We start from the raw sequence: 14,754 nt of genomic DNA on the forward strand, positions 1-14,754 counted from the left end.
AAACGAGGGCCAATTTTTACATTTGCCAAGCCAATTAACTTACAAACCTGTACGCCTTTTGGAGCATGGGAGGAAACCGAAGATCTCGGAGAAAACCCACGCGGGTCAGGTGGAGAACGCACTCAGGGCCGGTTTTAAGCCGATTTGACCGATTGCTCCCAATTGGGCCCCGCGCCTAGGGGGGCCCCGCACTAATGTTCCGTACTTCGTATGGAAATACGAATTCTCTTTGTTAACTAAAGTTTTTTTTAATTCGCCATCTGGATTTTTTTTTTAAACGAACATGTATAACCAAAGATCTTCTAGCAGAGCTCCACTATAGGATCTTTGTGTATAACAACCGCTGCACGGCCATCAGACACAAACGATGTGTTAACTAGTACTGTTAGCACTTCTTATCAGCAAGTACTTAACTCGTTGTTATACAATCATGTCATCAATGCATCCATCCGCCTTCCTCAGTAAATGTTATTGTGTTTTGAACAAGTATTAATAACGTTGTGTTCCTTTGAATAAAATTCACGCGGCGTCATTAATACTTGTTTAAAACACAATTACATGTAGATGTAATGTAGTTCGATGACACGTTGAGAATTTCTTTAAACTCACCATCATGAGTGAGGGCCCCGGAGCGCGAGAAGGGGCTTCTTCCTGGTGTGCAGGTTAGTCATTCACCTACCGACCCACGTTGTGTCTCTTTGTGTTTTGCTCTCTCCCTCCCTCTCTCCCTCTCCCGCTCCCCATCTCGTCTCTCTCTAGCTCTCTCACACTGTCGCCTCGGCATTCCCGGAATCATTGACGTTTTGCGGTAGACAAAAATGCTGGAGAAACCCAGCGGGTGAGGCAGTCGCCTGGCCCGCTGAGTTCCTCCAGCACTCTGTGTTTTTTGTTTGGCTCTGAAGTTGAAGGTGGCTCAACGGGACGCACAAGGGCTCTGGGGAGAGGGTTGCGTTTCTGGTCGAGACCTTTCTTCAGACAATCACAACTAATCTCACCGACGAGAGTTCAGTTTAGTCTGAAGAAGGATCTTCTCTCTAAAGTCGCTGCGCTGCCTGTCCTGCAGAGTTACTCCAGCTTTATGTCTATCTTCAATTTCAGAGAAATACAATTTCTCACGGGGGGCTTATAACGTCTCTAAACCCCTCTGGGACCCTCTGAACACCTCTAAAACTCCTCTAGCCCCCCTATTTCCCTCTATTCCCCTCTAAACAATTGTAAACATACCTGAACCCATCTGAAGCCCTCTAAACATCTCTAAACCGTTTAAACCCCTCTAAACTAGGAGGCTGCAAGGTGACTTGGATAGGCTGGGTGAGTGGGCAAATGCATGGGAGATGCAGTATAATGTGGATAAATGTGAGGTTATCCACTTTGGTGGCAAAAACAGGAAAGTAGACTATTATCTGAATTGTGGCCGATTAGAAAAAGGGGAGATGCAACGAGATGCAACGAAAAATGCTCACGGCAGACCAAACGTGTTAAACAGAAATTGGTCAGATATTGAGCTTTACACAGTGAGAAATCATGTGAAATAATCACTGAATTTAATTTTAAATGAATGTACCTGCATGTTATACTGTTTAGTTTGGAGATACCACCAGATAGTCTGGTTGATACAACCAGATTAGTTTGGAGATACAACCAGATTAGTTTGGAGATACAACCAGATTAGTTTGGAGATACAACCAGATAGTCCACTGAGTTCGCACCGACCAGCGATTTTTGTTACAGATTTGACAAATTTATTTGGCGGCCAATCAAACGCTGTCTCTAAGGGGGTTGCATCCAATCACCAACCAGCTTGCCTTAAAATTCCCGAAACTACACGAAATATAAACATACATAAATTTTTACTTTTCTAGAGTAGGGGCCCCGCCATCAGTTTTCAAATTGGGCCCCGCAATTCCTAGCACCGGCCCTGAACGCACTGACAAGCACCCGTAGTTTGGATCGAACCTGGGTCTCTGGTGCTGTAAGGCAGCAACTCTACCGCTGCGCCACCATGCTGGCTCCTGTGTTTATTGACAGCGTTGGTTAGATGGCCCTTTCAGCATGCAAGGTGATCTTCATGTGTTGTCCTTCTCTTCTTCTATGTGCAGCTTTAGATTTCAATGATGCCGACATGCCCGCAAAACCAAAGAACACAGAGGATGATGGTACGTTGCACCTCTCTCCTGCATTTTGTTAACAATTTGTATCCTCATATAGAAACATAGAAACATAGAAATTAGGTGCAGGAGTAGGCCATTCGGCCCTTCGAGCCTGCACCGCCATTCAATATGATCATGGCTGATCATCCAACTCAGTATCCCGTACCTGCCTTCTCTCCATACCCTCTGATCCCCTTAGCCACAAGGGCCACATCTAACTCCCTCTTAAATATAGCCAATGAACTGGCCTCGACTACCCTCTGTGGCAGAGAGTTCCAGAGATTCACCACTCTCTCTGTGAAAAAAGTTCTTCTCATCTCGGTTTTAAAGGATTTCCCCCTTATCCTTAAGCTGTGACCCCTTGTCCTGGACTTCCCCAACATCGGGAGCAATCTTCCTGCATCTAGCCTGTCCAACCCCTTAAGAATTTTGTATGTTTCTATAAGATCCCCTCTCAATCTCCTAAATTCTAGAGAGTATAAACCAAGTCTATCCAGTCTTTCTTCATAAGACAGTCCTGACATCCCAGGAATCAGTCTGGTGAACCTTCTCTGCACTCCCTCTATGGCAATAATGTCCTTCCTCAGATTTGGAGACCAAAACTGTACGCAATACTCCAGGTGTGATCTCACCAAGACCCTGTACAACTGCAGTAGAACCTCCCTGCTCCTATACTCAAATCCTTTTGCTATGAAAGCTAACATACCATTCGCTTTCTTCACTGCCTGCTGCACCTGCATGCCCACTTTCAATGACTGGTGTACCATGACACCCAGGTCTCGCTGCATCTCCCCTTTTCCTAGTCGGCCACCATTTAGATAATAGTGCAGCTTAGTGCAGCTTAGTTTATAGTCAAGTGGGCTGCCCGAGGTACAGTGAACAGCTGTTGCTGCGTGCTGACCAGTCAGCGAAAGACAATGCATGATTACAATCGAGCCCTTTAACAGTGTATAGATACATGGTAAGTGATCTTACATCTACGCCTAGATTCATACGGCAGGGAAACAGGCCCAACTTGTCCATGTCAGCCAAGATGCCCCATCAACACCAGTCCACCCTGCCCGCGCTTGGCCCATATCCCTCTATACTTTTATCCCGTTATACTCTATAAAGGCACAACAGAGGATGTACTTCCTGCGGCAGCTGAGGAAGCACAATCTCCCACAGGCAATAATGGTCCAATCCTACACGGCCATCGTAGAGTCTGTCCTCACCTTCTCCATCATGGCCTGGTTTGGCTCAGACACCAAGCACGACACCTGGAGGCTGCAGCGAATCATCCGATCAGCAGAGAAGATTATTGGCTGCAATCTTCCCTCCATTGATGAACTGTACACTGCAAGGGCCAGGCAAGATCATCTCTGACCCCTCTCACCCTGGCCACAAACTCTTTGAATCACTTCCCTCTGGAAGGCGACTCCGGACTGTCAAAGCTGCCACAGCCAGACATAAAAACAGTTTTTATCCACGAGTAGTTGCTCTACTCAACAGCCAAAAATCTGTAGCCTCCCTTTGATCTGGTATTTTGTTGGTTCACATGCTTGATCAATGGTGTTTTATCATTAATGTTTTATTATTATTAATGTTTAGTGTTTTCTGAGTCATTCGTAACTGTCACTGTATGTCATGTTGTTACTTGTGGGCGGAGCACCAAGGCAAATTCCTTGTATGTGAATGCTTGGCCAATAAACTTACTTACTTACTTGTTAAAGATCTTTCGTACCCATAACCGGATTAGTACGGGTGTCAGGGATTCGGGGAGAAGGCAGGAGAATGGGGTTAACCAGGGAATGATAGATCAGCCACGATTGAATGGCGGAGTAGACTTGATGGGTCGAATGGCCTAATTCTGCCCCTATAACCTACGATGAGCGATTGCCGGCACTGGGCCTGTACTCGCTGGAGTTTAGAAGAATGAGGGCGGGCCTCATTGAAATGTACAGAATAGTGAAAGGCCTGGATAGAGTGGATGTGGAGAGGATGTTTCCACTAGTGGGAGAGTCTAGGACTAGAGGTCGTAGCCTGAATTAAAGGACGTTCTTTTAGGAAGATGAGAAGGAATTTCTTCAGTCAGGGTGGTGAATCTGTGGAATTCTTTGCCACAGAAGGCTGTGGAGGCCAAATCAGTGAATATTTTTAAGGCAGAGATAGATAGGTTCTTGATTAGTACGTGTGTCAGAGTTTATGGGGAGAAGGCAGGAGAATGGGGTTAGGAGGGAGAGATAGATGAGCCATGATTGAATGGCGGAGTAGACTTGATGGGCCGAATGGCCTAATTCTGTTCCTACCACTAAGGGGCCTGTCCCACTTGCCGATTTTTTTTTTTCCAGCGACTGTCGGCATCATTGACTGACGTATCAGGTAACCGAAAAAGTCGCAGCGTGACGCGGCGTGACGAAGTATTGACGTGCGGCGTTTCCTCAAGTGTCGCGACATTTTTTTTGTCGCCGCTGGATTTTGAAATGTTCAAAATCTTTCAGCGGCCCTGATACGTCTGTCAATGGCACCGGCAGTCGCCGAAAATATCGCCTTTATGATCTTCTGAAAACTTCCGAAAATCTGTGAACAGTACAGCACAAGAACAGGCCATTCGGCCCACAACATCTCTGCCACACCTGATGCCAAGACTAACTCTTGTCCGCCTGCACCTGATCCATATCCCTCCATTCCTTACATATCCATGTCCCTATCCAAAAGTCTCTTAAATTCTACTCTGGTATCTGCCTCCGCCACCATCCCTGATAGCAGCTGATTATATAAAGACAAACTTGCCCCCACACACATCTCCTTTAAACTTTCCACCTCTCGTTTTGAAGCCATGTCCTTTTGTTTGTTAAAGGGGCCTGCCCCACTTAGGCGTCATTTACGCAACATCATTTACGCGCCACGACGCACGACACGCTCGTCGTTACGCGCACATGGCATGCATTACGCGGGCATGGTGCATGGTGACGTAGGCAGTGATGCGAGGTCACGTGCGAAGCACCAGGATTTTGGGATTCCCACTTGGGCGCAATTGACGCCCAAGTGGCCCTTAACTTTCAGAACGAACTCTTAAGACAAATTGAGCAACACCGGAGACTCATGTCCTGGGACAGTCGCTGCCTGACGCCAAGCAGACTTTGCGTTTCATACTACCCCTTATCTCTGCCTTACATGGTCAGTGAGCAGTGAAGATAAAGGAATTCCTGTTTACCACGCTCTACTCCAGTGTGCTATCGATGCCGTGACCAGTTCTGTTTACCCGAGGTGGACATTGCTAAAACCGGCTGTGGGGCGGTTGCTAGGGAGTATCCAGGCGTGGTCTTATTGAGAGATAGACACAGAATGCTGGAGTAACTCAGCGGGACAGGCAGCATCTCCGGAGAGAAGGAATGGGTGACGTTTCGTGTCGAGACCCTTCTTCAGACTGGATAGGGATAAGGGAAACGAGATGTAGACGATGATGTGGTGAGATAAAGAACAATGAAGGTAGATAAAACTGCTGGAGAAACTCAGCGGGTGAGGCAACACCTATGGAGCGAAGGAATAGGTGACGTTTCGGGTCAAGAACAATGAATGAAAGATATGCAAAAAAGTAACGGTGGATGATAAAAGAAACAGGCCATTGTTCGCTGTTTGTTGGGTGAAAACAAGAAGCTGGTGCGACTTGGGTGGGGGAGGGATAGAGAGAGAGAGAGGGAGGGAATGCCGGGGCTACCTGAAGTGAGCGAAATCAATATTCATACCACTGGGCTGTAAGCTCAGTGTTGGTGGGTGGGGGGGGGGGGGGGGGGGGAGACGTTGGAGTGCCAGTGAAGATCCTGGCACATCCTCCTGACCGGTCGTGTGGCATTCCCAAATGTTATAGTTCTGGTTTAGTTTGTCGTGTTAACCAGTCAGCGGAAGGACTATGCATGAGGCAGCAGAAGTCTGCAGCAGGGTGATGCCATCCGGTTCGACATCCGTAGGTGCCCGCCCTACAAAGGGCGCATGCTCCGGGCTGGCGCAAAGCTACGGCGCTGGTGTAGAGGGTCCCTTGTAGCCAGGGTCCGGAGGGCAAGGAGCACCACCACATTTTGCGATGCTGTCTCCTCCCCTTCCCAGCTCTCCCTCAGCCCTCTGCCTCCTCCTCTTCCTTTCTTCTTCCCGCCCTGCAAGTTCAAGTTCAAGTGAGTTTATTGTCATGTGTCCCTGTATAGGACAATGAAATTCTTGCTTTGCTTCAGCACACAGAACATAGTAGGCATTGACTACAAAACAGATCAATGTGTCCATATACCATTGTATAAATATATACACACATGAATAAATAAACTGATAAAGTGCAAATAACAGAAAGTGGGTTATTAATAATCAGAGTTTTGTCCAAGCCAGGTTTAATAGCCTGATGGCTGTGGGGAAGTAGCTATTCCTGAACCTGGTTGTTGCAGTCTTCAGGCTCCTGTACCTTCTACCTGAAGGTAGCAGGGAGATGAGTGTGTGGCCAGGATGGTGTGGGTCTTTGATGATACTGCCAGCCTTTTTGAGGCAGCAACTGCGATAGATCCCCTTGATGAAGGGAGGTCAGAGCCGATGATGGACTGGGCAGTGTTTACTACTTTTTGTAGTCTTTTCCTCTCCAGGGCGCTCAAATTGCCGAACCAAGCCATGATGCAACCGGTCAGCATGCTCTCTACTGTGCACCTGTAGAAGTTAGAGAGAGTCCTCCTTGACAAACCGACTCTCCATAATCTTCTCAGGAAGTAGAGGCGCTGATGAGCTTTCTTGATAATCGGACTTTACCTTGCGCCAAGCATTGATCCCTTCATCAGGTATCTGTACACTATGAATGGCTCGATTGTGGGCAACGTTTCGGTCTGTCTGAAGAAGGGTTTCGGTCCGAAACGTTGCCCATAATCGATCCATTCATCGTGTACAGATACCTGATGAAGGGATCAATGCTTGGCGCAAGGTAAAGTCCGATTAAAGATAGACTGCGAGTTCCCCAGGTTGCAGATGACATGTCAGGTCCGCCCTCTAGGTATTGATAGGATGGTGCAGTTGCCTGATAACAGCTGGGAAGAAACTGTCCCTGAATCTGGAGGTGTGCGTTTTCACACTTCTGTACCTTTTTCCCTGAGGGGAGAGGGGAGTAGAGGGAGTGACCGGGGTGAGACTGGTCCTAGATTATGTTGCTGGCCTTGCCGAGGCAGCGTGAGGTGCGGATGGAGTCGAGGGGAGGGAAGTTGGTTTTGTGAAGTGGTCTGGGCTGCGTCCACAATTCTCTGCAATGTCTTGCGTGGAGCTGTCCCCCATAACACGTTGTGAGGTACCACGAATAATGCTTGCTGTGGCACATCCTTAGGAGTTGGTGAGAGTAGTTGGGAGTTGGTGAGGATTGCCATCAAAATGTTGCTGATCACATAATTCCACTCACCATGACCACTGTCATATGCTGAGAGAATGGAGCAGCTGGGCTAGTATAGTCTGGAATTTAGAAGGATGAGAGGGGATCTTATTGAAACATATAAGATTATTAAGGGTTTGGGCACACTGGAGGCAGGAAACATGTTCCCGATGTTGGGGGAGTCCAGAACCAGGGGCCACAGTTTAAGAATAAGGGGTTGGAGTTGAGGAAACACTTTTTCACACAGAGAGTTGTGAGTCTGTGGAATTCTCTGCCTCAGGTGGAGGTCGGTTCTCTGGATACTTTCAAGAGAGAGATACTGTAGATAAGGCTCTTGAAGATAGTGGAGTCAGGGGATATTCTTCTGCAGTTGTATAGGGCTCTGGTGAGACTACATCTGGAGTATTGTGTACAGTTTTGGTCTCCTAATTTGAGGAAGGACATCCTTGTGATTGAGGCAGTGCAGCGTAGGTTCACGAGATTGATCCCTGGGATGGCGGGACTGCCATATGAGGAAAGATTGAAAAGACTAGGCTTGTATTTACTGGAGTTTAGAAGGATGAGGGGGTTTCATATAGAAACTTATAAAATTATAAAAGGACTGGACAAGCTAGATACAGGAAAAATGTTCCCAATGTTGGGGGAGTCCAGAACCAGGGGCCACAGTCTTAGAATAAAGGGGAGGTCATTTAAGAAAAACTTTTTCACCCAGAGAGTTGTCAATTTATGGAATTCCCTGCCACAAAGGGCAGTGGAGGCCAAGTCACTGGATGGATTTAAGAGAGAGTTAGATAGAGCTCTAAGGGCTAGTGGAGTCAATGGATATGGGGAGAAGGCAGGCACGGGTTATTGATAGGGGACGATCAGCCATGACAGAGAGTGGTGAATCTGTGGGATTCTCTGCCACAGAAGGTAGCTGAGGCCAGTTCATTGGCTATATTTAAGAGGGAGTTAGATGTGGCCCTTGTGGCTAAAAGGATCAGGGGGTATGGAGAGAAGGCAGGGATGGGATACTGAGTTGGATGATCAGCCATGATCGAATGGCGGTGCAGACTCGAAGGGCCGAATGGCCAACTCCTGCACCTATTTCCTATGTTTCCTATGTTTCCTATATGGGGAGATGACAGGAACGGGGTACTAATTGTGGATGATCAGCCATGATCACATTGAATGGCGGTGCTGGCTTGAAGGGCCGAATGGCCTCCTCCTGCACCTATTGTCTAATGTCTATTCACTCACTCTCCCTCTCTTTTTCAGCCGATGAGTTTGATTTGGGTGATGCCCTCGATGGTGAAGGTAGGTGCAACTGTTTCAAATGGACTTGTGCAAATTGTTTTTTTTACCTTTCATAGTAGATACAGTGAACCCTCGTCTTAACGGACCTCTTTATAACGGAGAAGAATCGGAGAGAGGAGGAGAACCTCCAGAGATGCTGCCTGTCCCGCTGAGTTACTCGAGCATTTTGTGTCTATCTTCTTTATAGCGGCGGTGCAAGTTCTTCGTTGTTACCTCCTCCCAGCTAACAATGAGCTACTCCACATTTTCCCTGATCGCCATTCCCTATGTCCTGCTTTCACACCTTACACTTCCTTATCTGTGTATCTCCCTCTCCCCTAACATCAGTCTGAAGATGGGTCTCGACCCGAATCGTCACCCGTTCCTTCTCTCCAGAGATGCTGCCTGTCCCGCTGGTGTTACTCCAGCATTTTTTTTCTTTCTTCTATTATTACACAATGGATATTGGATATAGTGATCAGACCTACTGATGTCACCCCCAGCTCAGTCTGCCTCTCCTTGCCGCTTACAGCTGCCCACGCCACCCCTTCCCCGTACAACCTCCCTGCCCCTTACTGCCCTAATTGTCCATGCCACACCTTGCCCGTACAACCTCCCTGCCCCGATTGCCCACACCACCCCTAGCCCACATCGCCGCCCCTGGCCCGCTTCCAGCCCAGACCTACTGGCACCACCGCCAACCCTTGCCTGCACTCTGGCCACACGTGGGCCGCTACCGCCGACTCAACTGATCCTCGCCTCCCACCCCACCCCCGGCCGCCAGCTGTCCGGGACGGCCAACACACCCGGACGCTGCAAGGGCACAAATTAATCTGCATCTGAATGGATTTCAAATCATTAAACTCCAGTCTTATTTCTCCAACAGACAAATACACTCCAACAAAGGCACCCGCTAAACCAGGAAAGGGGGGCAATTCAGGTAAAGGACCATGGTTTTTATTTTACTCTGTTCATCTTTTACTGAGTTGAATATTTGCCGAATCTTTAGTTTAGTTTGGAGATACATCCGCGGAAACAGGGCCCCCGGTCCACCGAGTCCGTGCCGACCATTGATTCCCGCACACTGCAGCTACCATACACACACCAGGGACAATTTTACATTTACACCAAGCCTATTAACCTATAAAGCGGAGCACCAGGAGAAAACCCATGCCGTCAGGGGAGAATGTACAAACTCCCTACATACAGCACCCATAGTCAGGATCGAGCCCGGGTCTCTGGCGCTGAAATGGGCCTGTCCCACATGTTCGCTGGTGGTCTCTGGTGAGTCTCCTTCATGGTCGCGAGGAGTTCCCGCATTCGGGGAACTAGTCGCGGCCTCAGTGTGGTCGCCGCAAATTTTTCAACATGTTGAAAAAATTTCTGCGACCAGAAATTGGTCGGCATGGAGAAAATCGATAATCCTGTAGTCGTAGGTGCAGTTGTAGTGGGGTCGCCATGTAGTTATGAGTAGTGGAGGTAGTCGTAGGTAGTTTTAGTTCATCGCCTTCAACATTACCGGTCATTTTCATTGGCTCATTGGGGGAAAAAAACGTGAAAACGGGAGTTTTCAGAACCAAGGATAACCGACCGGTAATGTTAAATGTCCGCCGAACTTCGCAACTGTGTATCTCTGGCTTATTAAAAGTTGTCTGGCATCTTTAAAGTTGTCTCCACTCCTTCTTCCCCCCCCCCCCCCCTCCTCCCCTCTTTTAACGGACTTACCGTACACTGTGCTAGCCGTCTTAATTACAGCGCCAACCTTCCTGTTCATCGCGGTGTGTGTCTGTATCACCATGGCTTTGCACCGTGTGAATTTCAGACAGCGCTCCCACTGCTTGCCCTGGCCCCAGCCTTTGCGATGTGTGTGTGTGTGTTGTGTGTGTTCCACTCTGACAGTCGCCGTTCCAGTTCCTGGTTTTTCAGGCGACTGCCGGCAACTCTTGACAGTCGCCGACAGTCCGCTGAAAGAATCGCGCAGGTGGGACAGTCCCATAAGGCAGCAACTCTACTGCTGCGCCACCGTGCCGAACAGCATTTTTGTGCCCTTTTTAAAAATTCATTTTCCGCTGATGAATAACATCGTTTCTTGGGTTCCACAAAACACATTTTTGCAGTTCTTTGTAAATAACCGTGCAGAATGTAATCGCATGACAGGAGAGTCGGAGAAAGGGAATGACAGGGAAATGAGTTGGCGAAACGAGAAAATGCACCAGCCCATTTACCCATTGAGTGCATGAGTAGTAAATGAAAATAACGGCTTGTAGGTTGATTGGCCGCTAGTCCGTAGGGAGTGGACAAGAAAGTGGGATAACATAGAACTAGTGTGAATGGGTGATCGATGGTCAGGGTGGATGCGGTATGCCAAAGGACCTGTTTCCACGCTGTATCTCTAAATCAAACCTGAAAATTACCAAAACGTAAAAGATTTACGAGGATGTTGCCAGGACTAGAGGGTCTGAGCTACAGGGAGAGGTTGAGCAGGCTGGGACTCTATTCCTTGGAGCACAGGAGGATGAGGGGTGATCTTATAGAAGTGTATAAAATCATGAGAGGAATAGATCGGGCAGATGCACAGAGTCTCTTGCCCACAGTAGGGGAATCGAGGACCAGAGGACATAGGTTTAAGGTGAAGGGGGAAAAAAAGATTTAATGGGAATCTGAGGGGTACCTTTTCACACAGAGGGTGGTGGGTGTATGGAACGAGCTGCCAGAGGAGGTAGTTGATGTTGGGACTATCCCAACATTTAAGAAACAGTTAGGTAGATGGATTGGACAGGTTTGGAGGGATATGGGCCAAACGCGGGCAGGTGGGACGAGTGTAGCTGGGACATGATGGCCGGTGTGGGCAAGTTGGTCTGAAGACCCTGTTTCCACACTGTATCACTCTGTGACTATGACCGAAAAATGGACAAATTAGACTACCAATTCAAATAACACAAGTTTAAAACACTGCTTAAGATTTCTGTGCAATTCAATAAAATCATTAGTTTTTTTACATCAACATTGCATTCGTCAAGTTCCCTTCCTTGCTTCTCCTCAGGTAATTTAACGCACACCCTCGGTTCAAGAATACATCCACTCTTTTTAAATCCTTTGCTACCACCGCCATTTTGGCGATCAATGTTCCAAAGACTTGTGATCCTCTTGAGAGAAAAATAGTCCTGCCCCAATGCAAAAATGGACAACTCCTTTTCTTTCTCCTCTCCATCCTCTCCACATTTAGTTTAGTTTATTGTCACGTGCACAGTGAAAAGCCACCCGACACACACTAGGGACAATTTACAATTTTACCAAGGAACTTGGCCTACAAACCTGTACGCCTTTGGAGTGTGGGAGGAAACCGGAGCAGCCGGAGAAAACCCACGCAGGTCACGTGGAGAACGTGCAAACTCCGCACAGACAGCGCCCGTAGTGAGGATCGAACCCGGGCCTCTGGCGCTGTGAGGCTGCGACTCTACCGCTGAGCGGCCCTGCGGTATTATTCTTCAGGAGAAGTACTTTCTTCCTCAGTCGAATTCTCGAGCGCTCTTCACCTTCGGCCTGTTTAATTTTGCAGGGGGAGATTTTGGAGACGACGATCTCAAGGATATAGCTGGCGGTGACTACAAACCAGACAATACCAATTCCAAAGGTAACTACGTCCGTCTCTCGCTTGCGGTGGCTGGGTGGCAGCGAGGTTTCCATTTTATAACCTAGTAGTAGGTATGTTGCAAAGCCTACCTGAAGCGTCGCTGAAAATCTGTCGCTGTGGGTGTGAGCGATTTTGGCGCCGTTTAGAGGGGGGCGGGTTTAAAACGCGATTTTCTCTAGGCTGTTCAAATCGAAGATGTTCAGCCTAGTTAATTATTAACGAAAAATCGCTGAAAGACCCCGTCGCAAAAGCTATTATTAGTTTTAAAGGCCTCGTATAATAGTTATAGTAGTTTAAAAATCAATCTCTAAACCCGCGACCACCAGCAACCGCAGGGCCTCATAGAGCAAATATCTGAAGGTAAGCTGTATATTTTTACATTAAAATGGGCTTCTAAAGATCCCTTTATACAAAGTTTAATATTGCGAGGAGCTCATTTTGGGCCCATTATATCCCGCAGTATTTTTCTCGGCATTTGGGGCACAAATCTACCGCAATGTGAACGTTCTAAACCAGCACGTTCACAGGAACCCACTGGAAAGCTGATTTTAAATGGGCATTTATTTACAGCAATTGAACACTAAATTCCTTCCATTTGGCCTATAAATTAATGTAAATGAGATTTAAAAATCATGTTTTATTGTGAATTATTTGTGAATATTATTTGGACATTTAGGCTATTTAAAAATGTTAATCATTTATTAAGAAATGGATAGATGTTTAGATCTAGTAATTGAAGTCTGAAATTAGCTACAATTAGGTAACTAACTAATTATATGCTTTAATTTCAGGTCATCCAAGTAAGATTATTTTATATTTGTTTCAGAATGCTTCAATCTATGATAACTGAAAATTTCATTCAGTTCTCTTAATTTTTAAGAAAGTTATGGGCTTTTGACTGTTCACGATCACAGCTTTTTTGTTATGTCCATAGAAAATCAATAGGGAACAAGATGCTCATTTCCCAGTATGAAAATGGCCATAACTTTTTAATTACTTGAGATATGAAAGTGAATTAGGTGTCAAATTAAACTTATTTTTATGCTTTATCTGATGGGATAAATTGCAGACTTGATTTTAAAAATCTCAAAATTTTGTAACATTGCTACTAGTAGCTGATGTGTGAGCTGAAAATATTCCGATGGAGATAAGCAGGCAGTGTCGGGATGTCACGGTTAACAATATGTCCTGACATTCCTTGATCTGTGAAAGGGAGATGTTCCCGCTGATCATAAATGGAAGATAGACACAAAATGCTGGAGTAACTCAGCGGGACAGGCAGCATCTCTGGAGGGAAGGGATGGATGATGTTTTGGGGCCTTCTTCAGACTGGCTAGGGATAAGGGAAACAAAAGATATAGACGTTGATGTGGAGAGATAAAGAACAATGAATGAAAGATATGCAAAAAAGTAATGATGATTAAGGAGACAGGCCATTGTTAGCTATTTGTAGGGTGAAAACGAAAAGCTGGCGTGACTTGTGTGGGGGAGGGATGGAGAGAGAGGGAATGCCGGGGCTACCTGAAGTGAGAGAAATCAATATTCATACCACTGGGCTGTAAGCTGCCCAAGCGAAATGTGAGATGCTGTTCCTCCAATTTGCGCTAGGCCTCACTCTGACAATGGAGGAGGCCTTGGACAGAAAGGTCTGTGTGGGAATGGGAAGTAGAATTAAAGTGTTTAGCAACCGGGAGATCAGGTAGGTTCAGGCGGACTGAGCGGAGGCTCCCGGTAGGCAGCGCGGCTCTCGCCAGCAGCGGCCTCTGCAGTCCGTCTGCGTTTTTATTATTTTATGTCTATGTTTTAATGTAGTTTTTGTTATTTTTGTTGGGGTATGTGTGTGGGGGGGTGGGGGTGGTGTGGGGGGGAGGGGGAAACTTTTAAATCTCTCCCTGCACGGGAGACCCGACCTTTTCTTTGTCGGGTCTCCGTTGTCGTTGGGGCTGCAACGAGGAGCGGCCTCCAACAGGAAAACCGGGGACTCCAGTGCCGAACTCACCTCACCGTCGCGGAGCTGGCCGAGTCCAGAGCGGGTGGAGCTGTGGTGGACGCTGCTGCGACCCGACCCCCGGAGATTCGGTGGCTGCAACTGCGGGTTTGGCGGACGGCACCGGGAGCCCGCGGGTCCCTGCTGGGTGACCGCTTTTCGGGGCTTCCGCAACGGCGACTTCTCCCGCCCGAGTTGCGGGGTTGAAGAGCTCCTGGAGCGGGGCCTTACACCATCGCCCCGCGCGGCTTGGAATGGCGGCGGGTCTCTGCGAGCGCGCGCCGGGGGCTCTAACACCAAGACCCGGTGCGCGAACTTGCATTACCCGGCGTGGTTTAAT

At 47.6% G+C, this 14,754-nt stretch overlaps 1 protein-coding gene across 1 annotated transcript in view; it reads left to right on the forward strand.

Moving 5' to 3' along the window:
• The window catches only part of cd99 (CD99 molecule (Xg blood group)), a 71,126-nt gene that overhangs the window by 44,219 nt on the left and 12,153 nt on the right, over positions 1-14,754 (forward strand). The window contains exons 4-7 of the mRNA XM_033023351.1: positions 2,100-2,156; positions 8,776-8,814; positions 9,680-9,733; positions 12,353-12,427. Coding sequence (XP_032879242.1) covers positions 2,100-2,156; positions 8,776-8,814; positions 9,680-9,733; positions 12,353-12,427 — 225 coding nt within the window. The remainder of the gene's footprint in view (positions 1-2,099; positions 2,157-8,775; positions 8,815-9,679; positions 9,734-12,352; positions 12,428-14,754) is intronic.

This window comes from Amblyraja radiata, chromosome 6, assembly GCF_010909765.2.
Source record: "Amblyraja radiata isolate CabotCenter1 chromosome 6, sAmbRad1.1.pri, whole genome shotgun sequence".
In the NCBI taxonomy this organism is placed as follows: Eukaryota; Metazoa; Chordata; class Chondrichthyes; order Rajiformes; family Rajidae; genus Amblyraja; species Amblyraja radiata.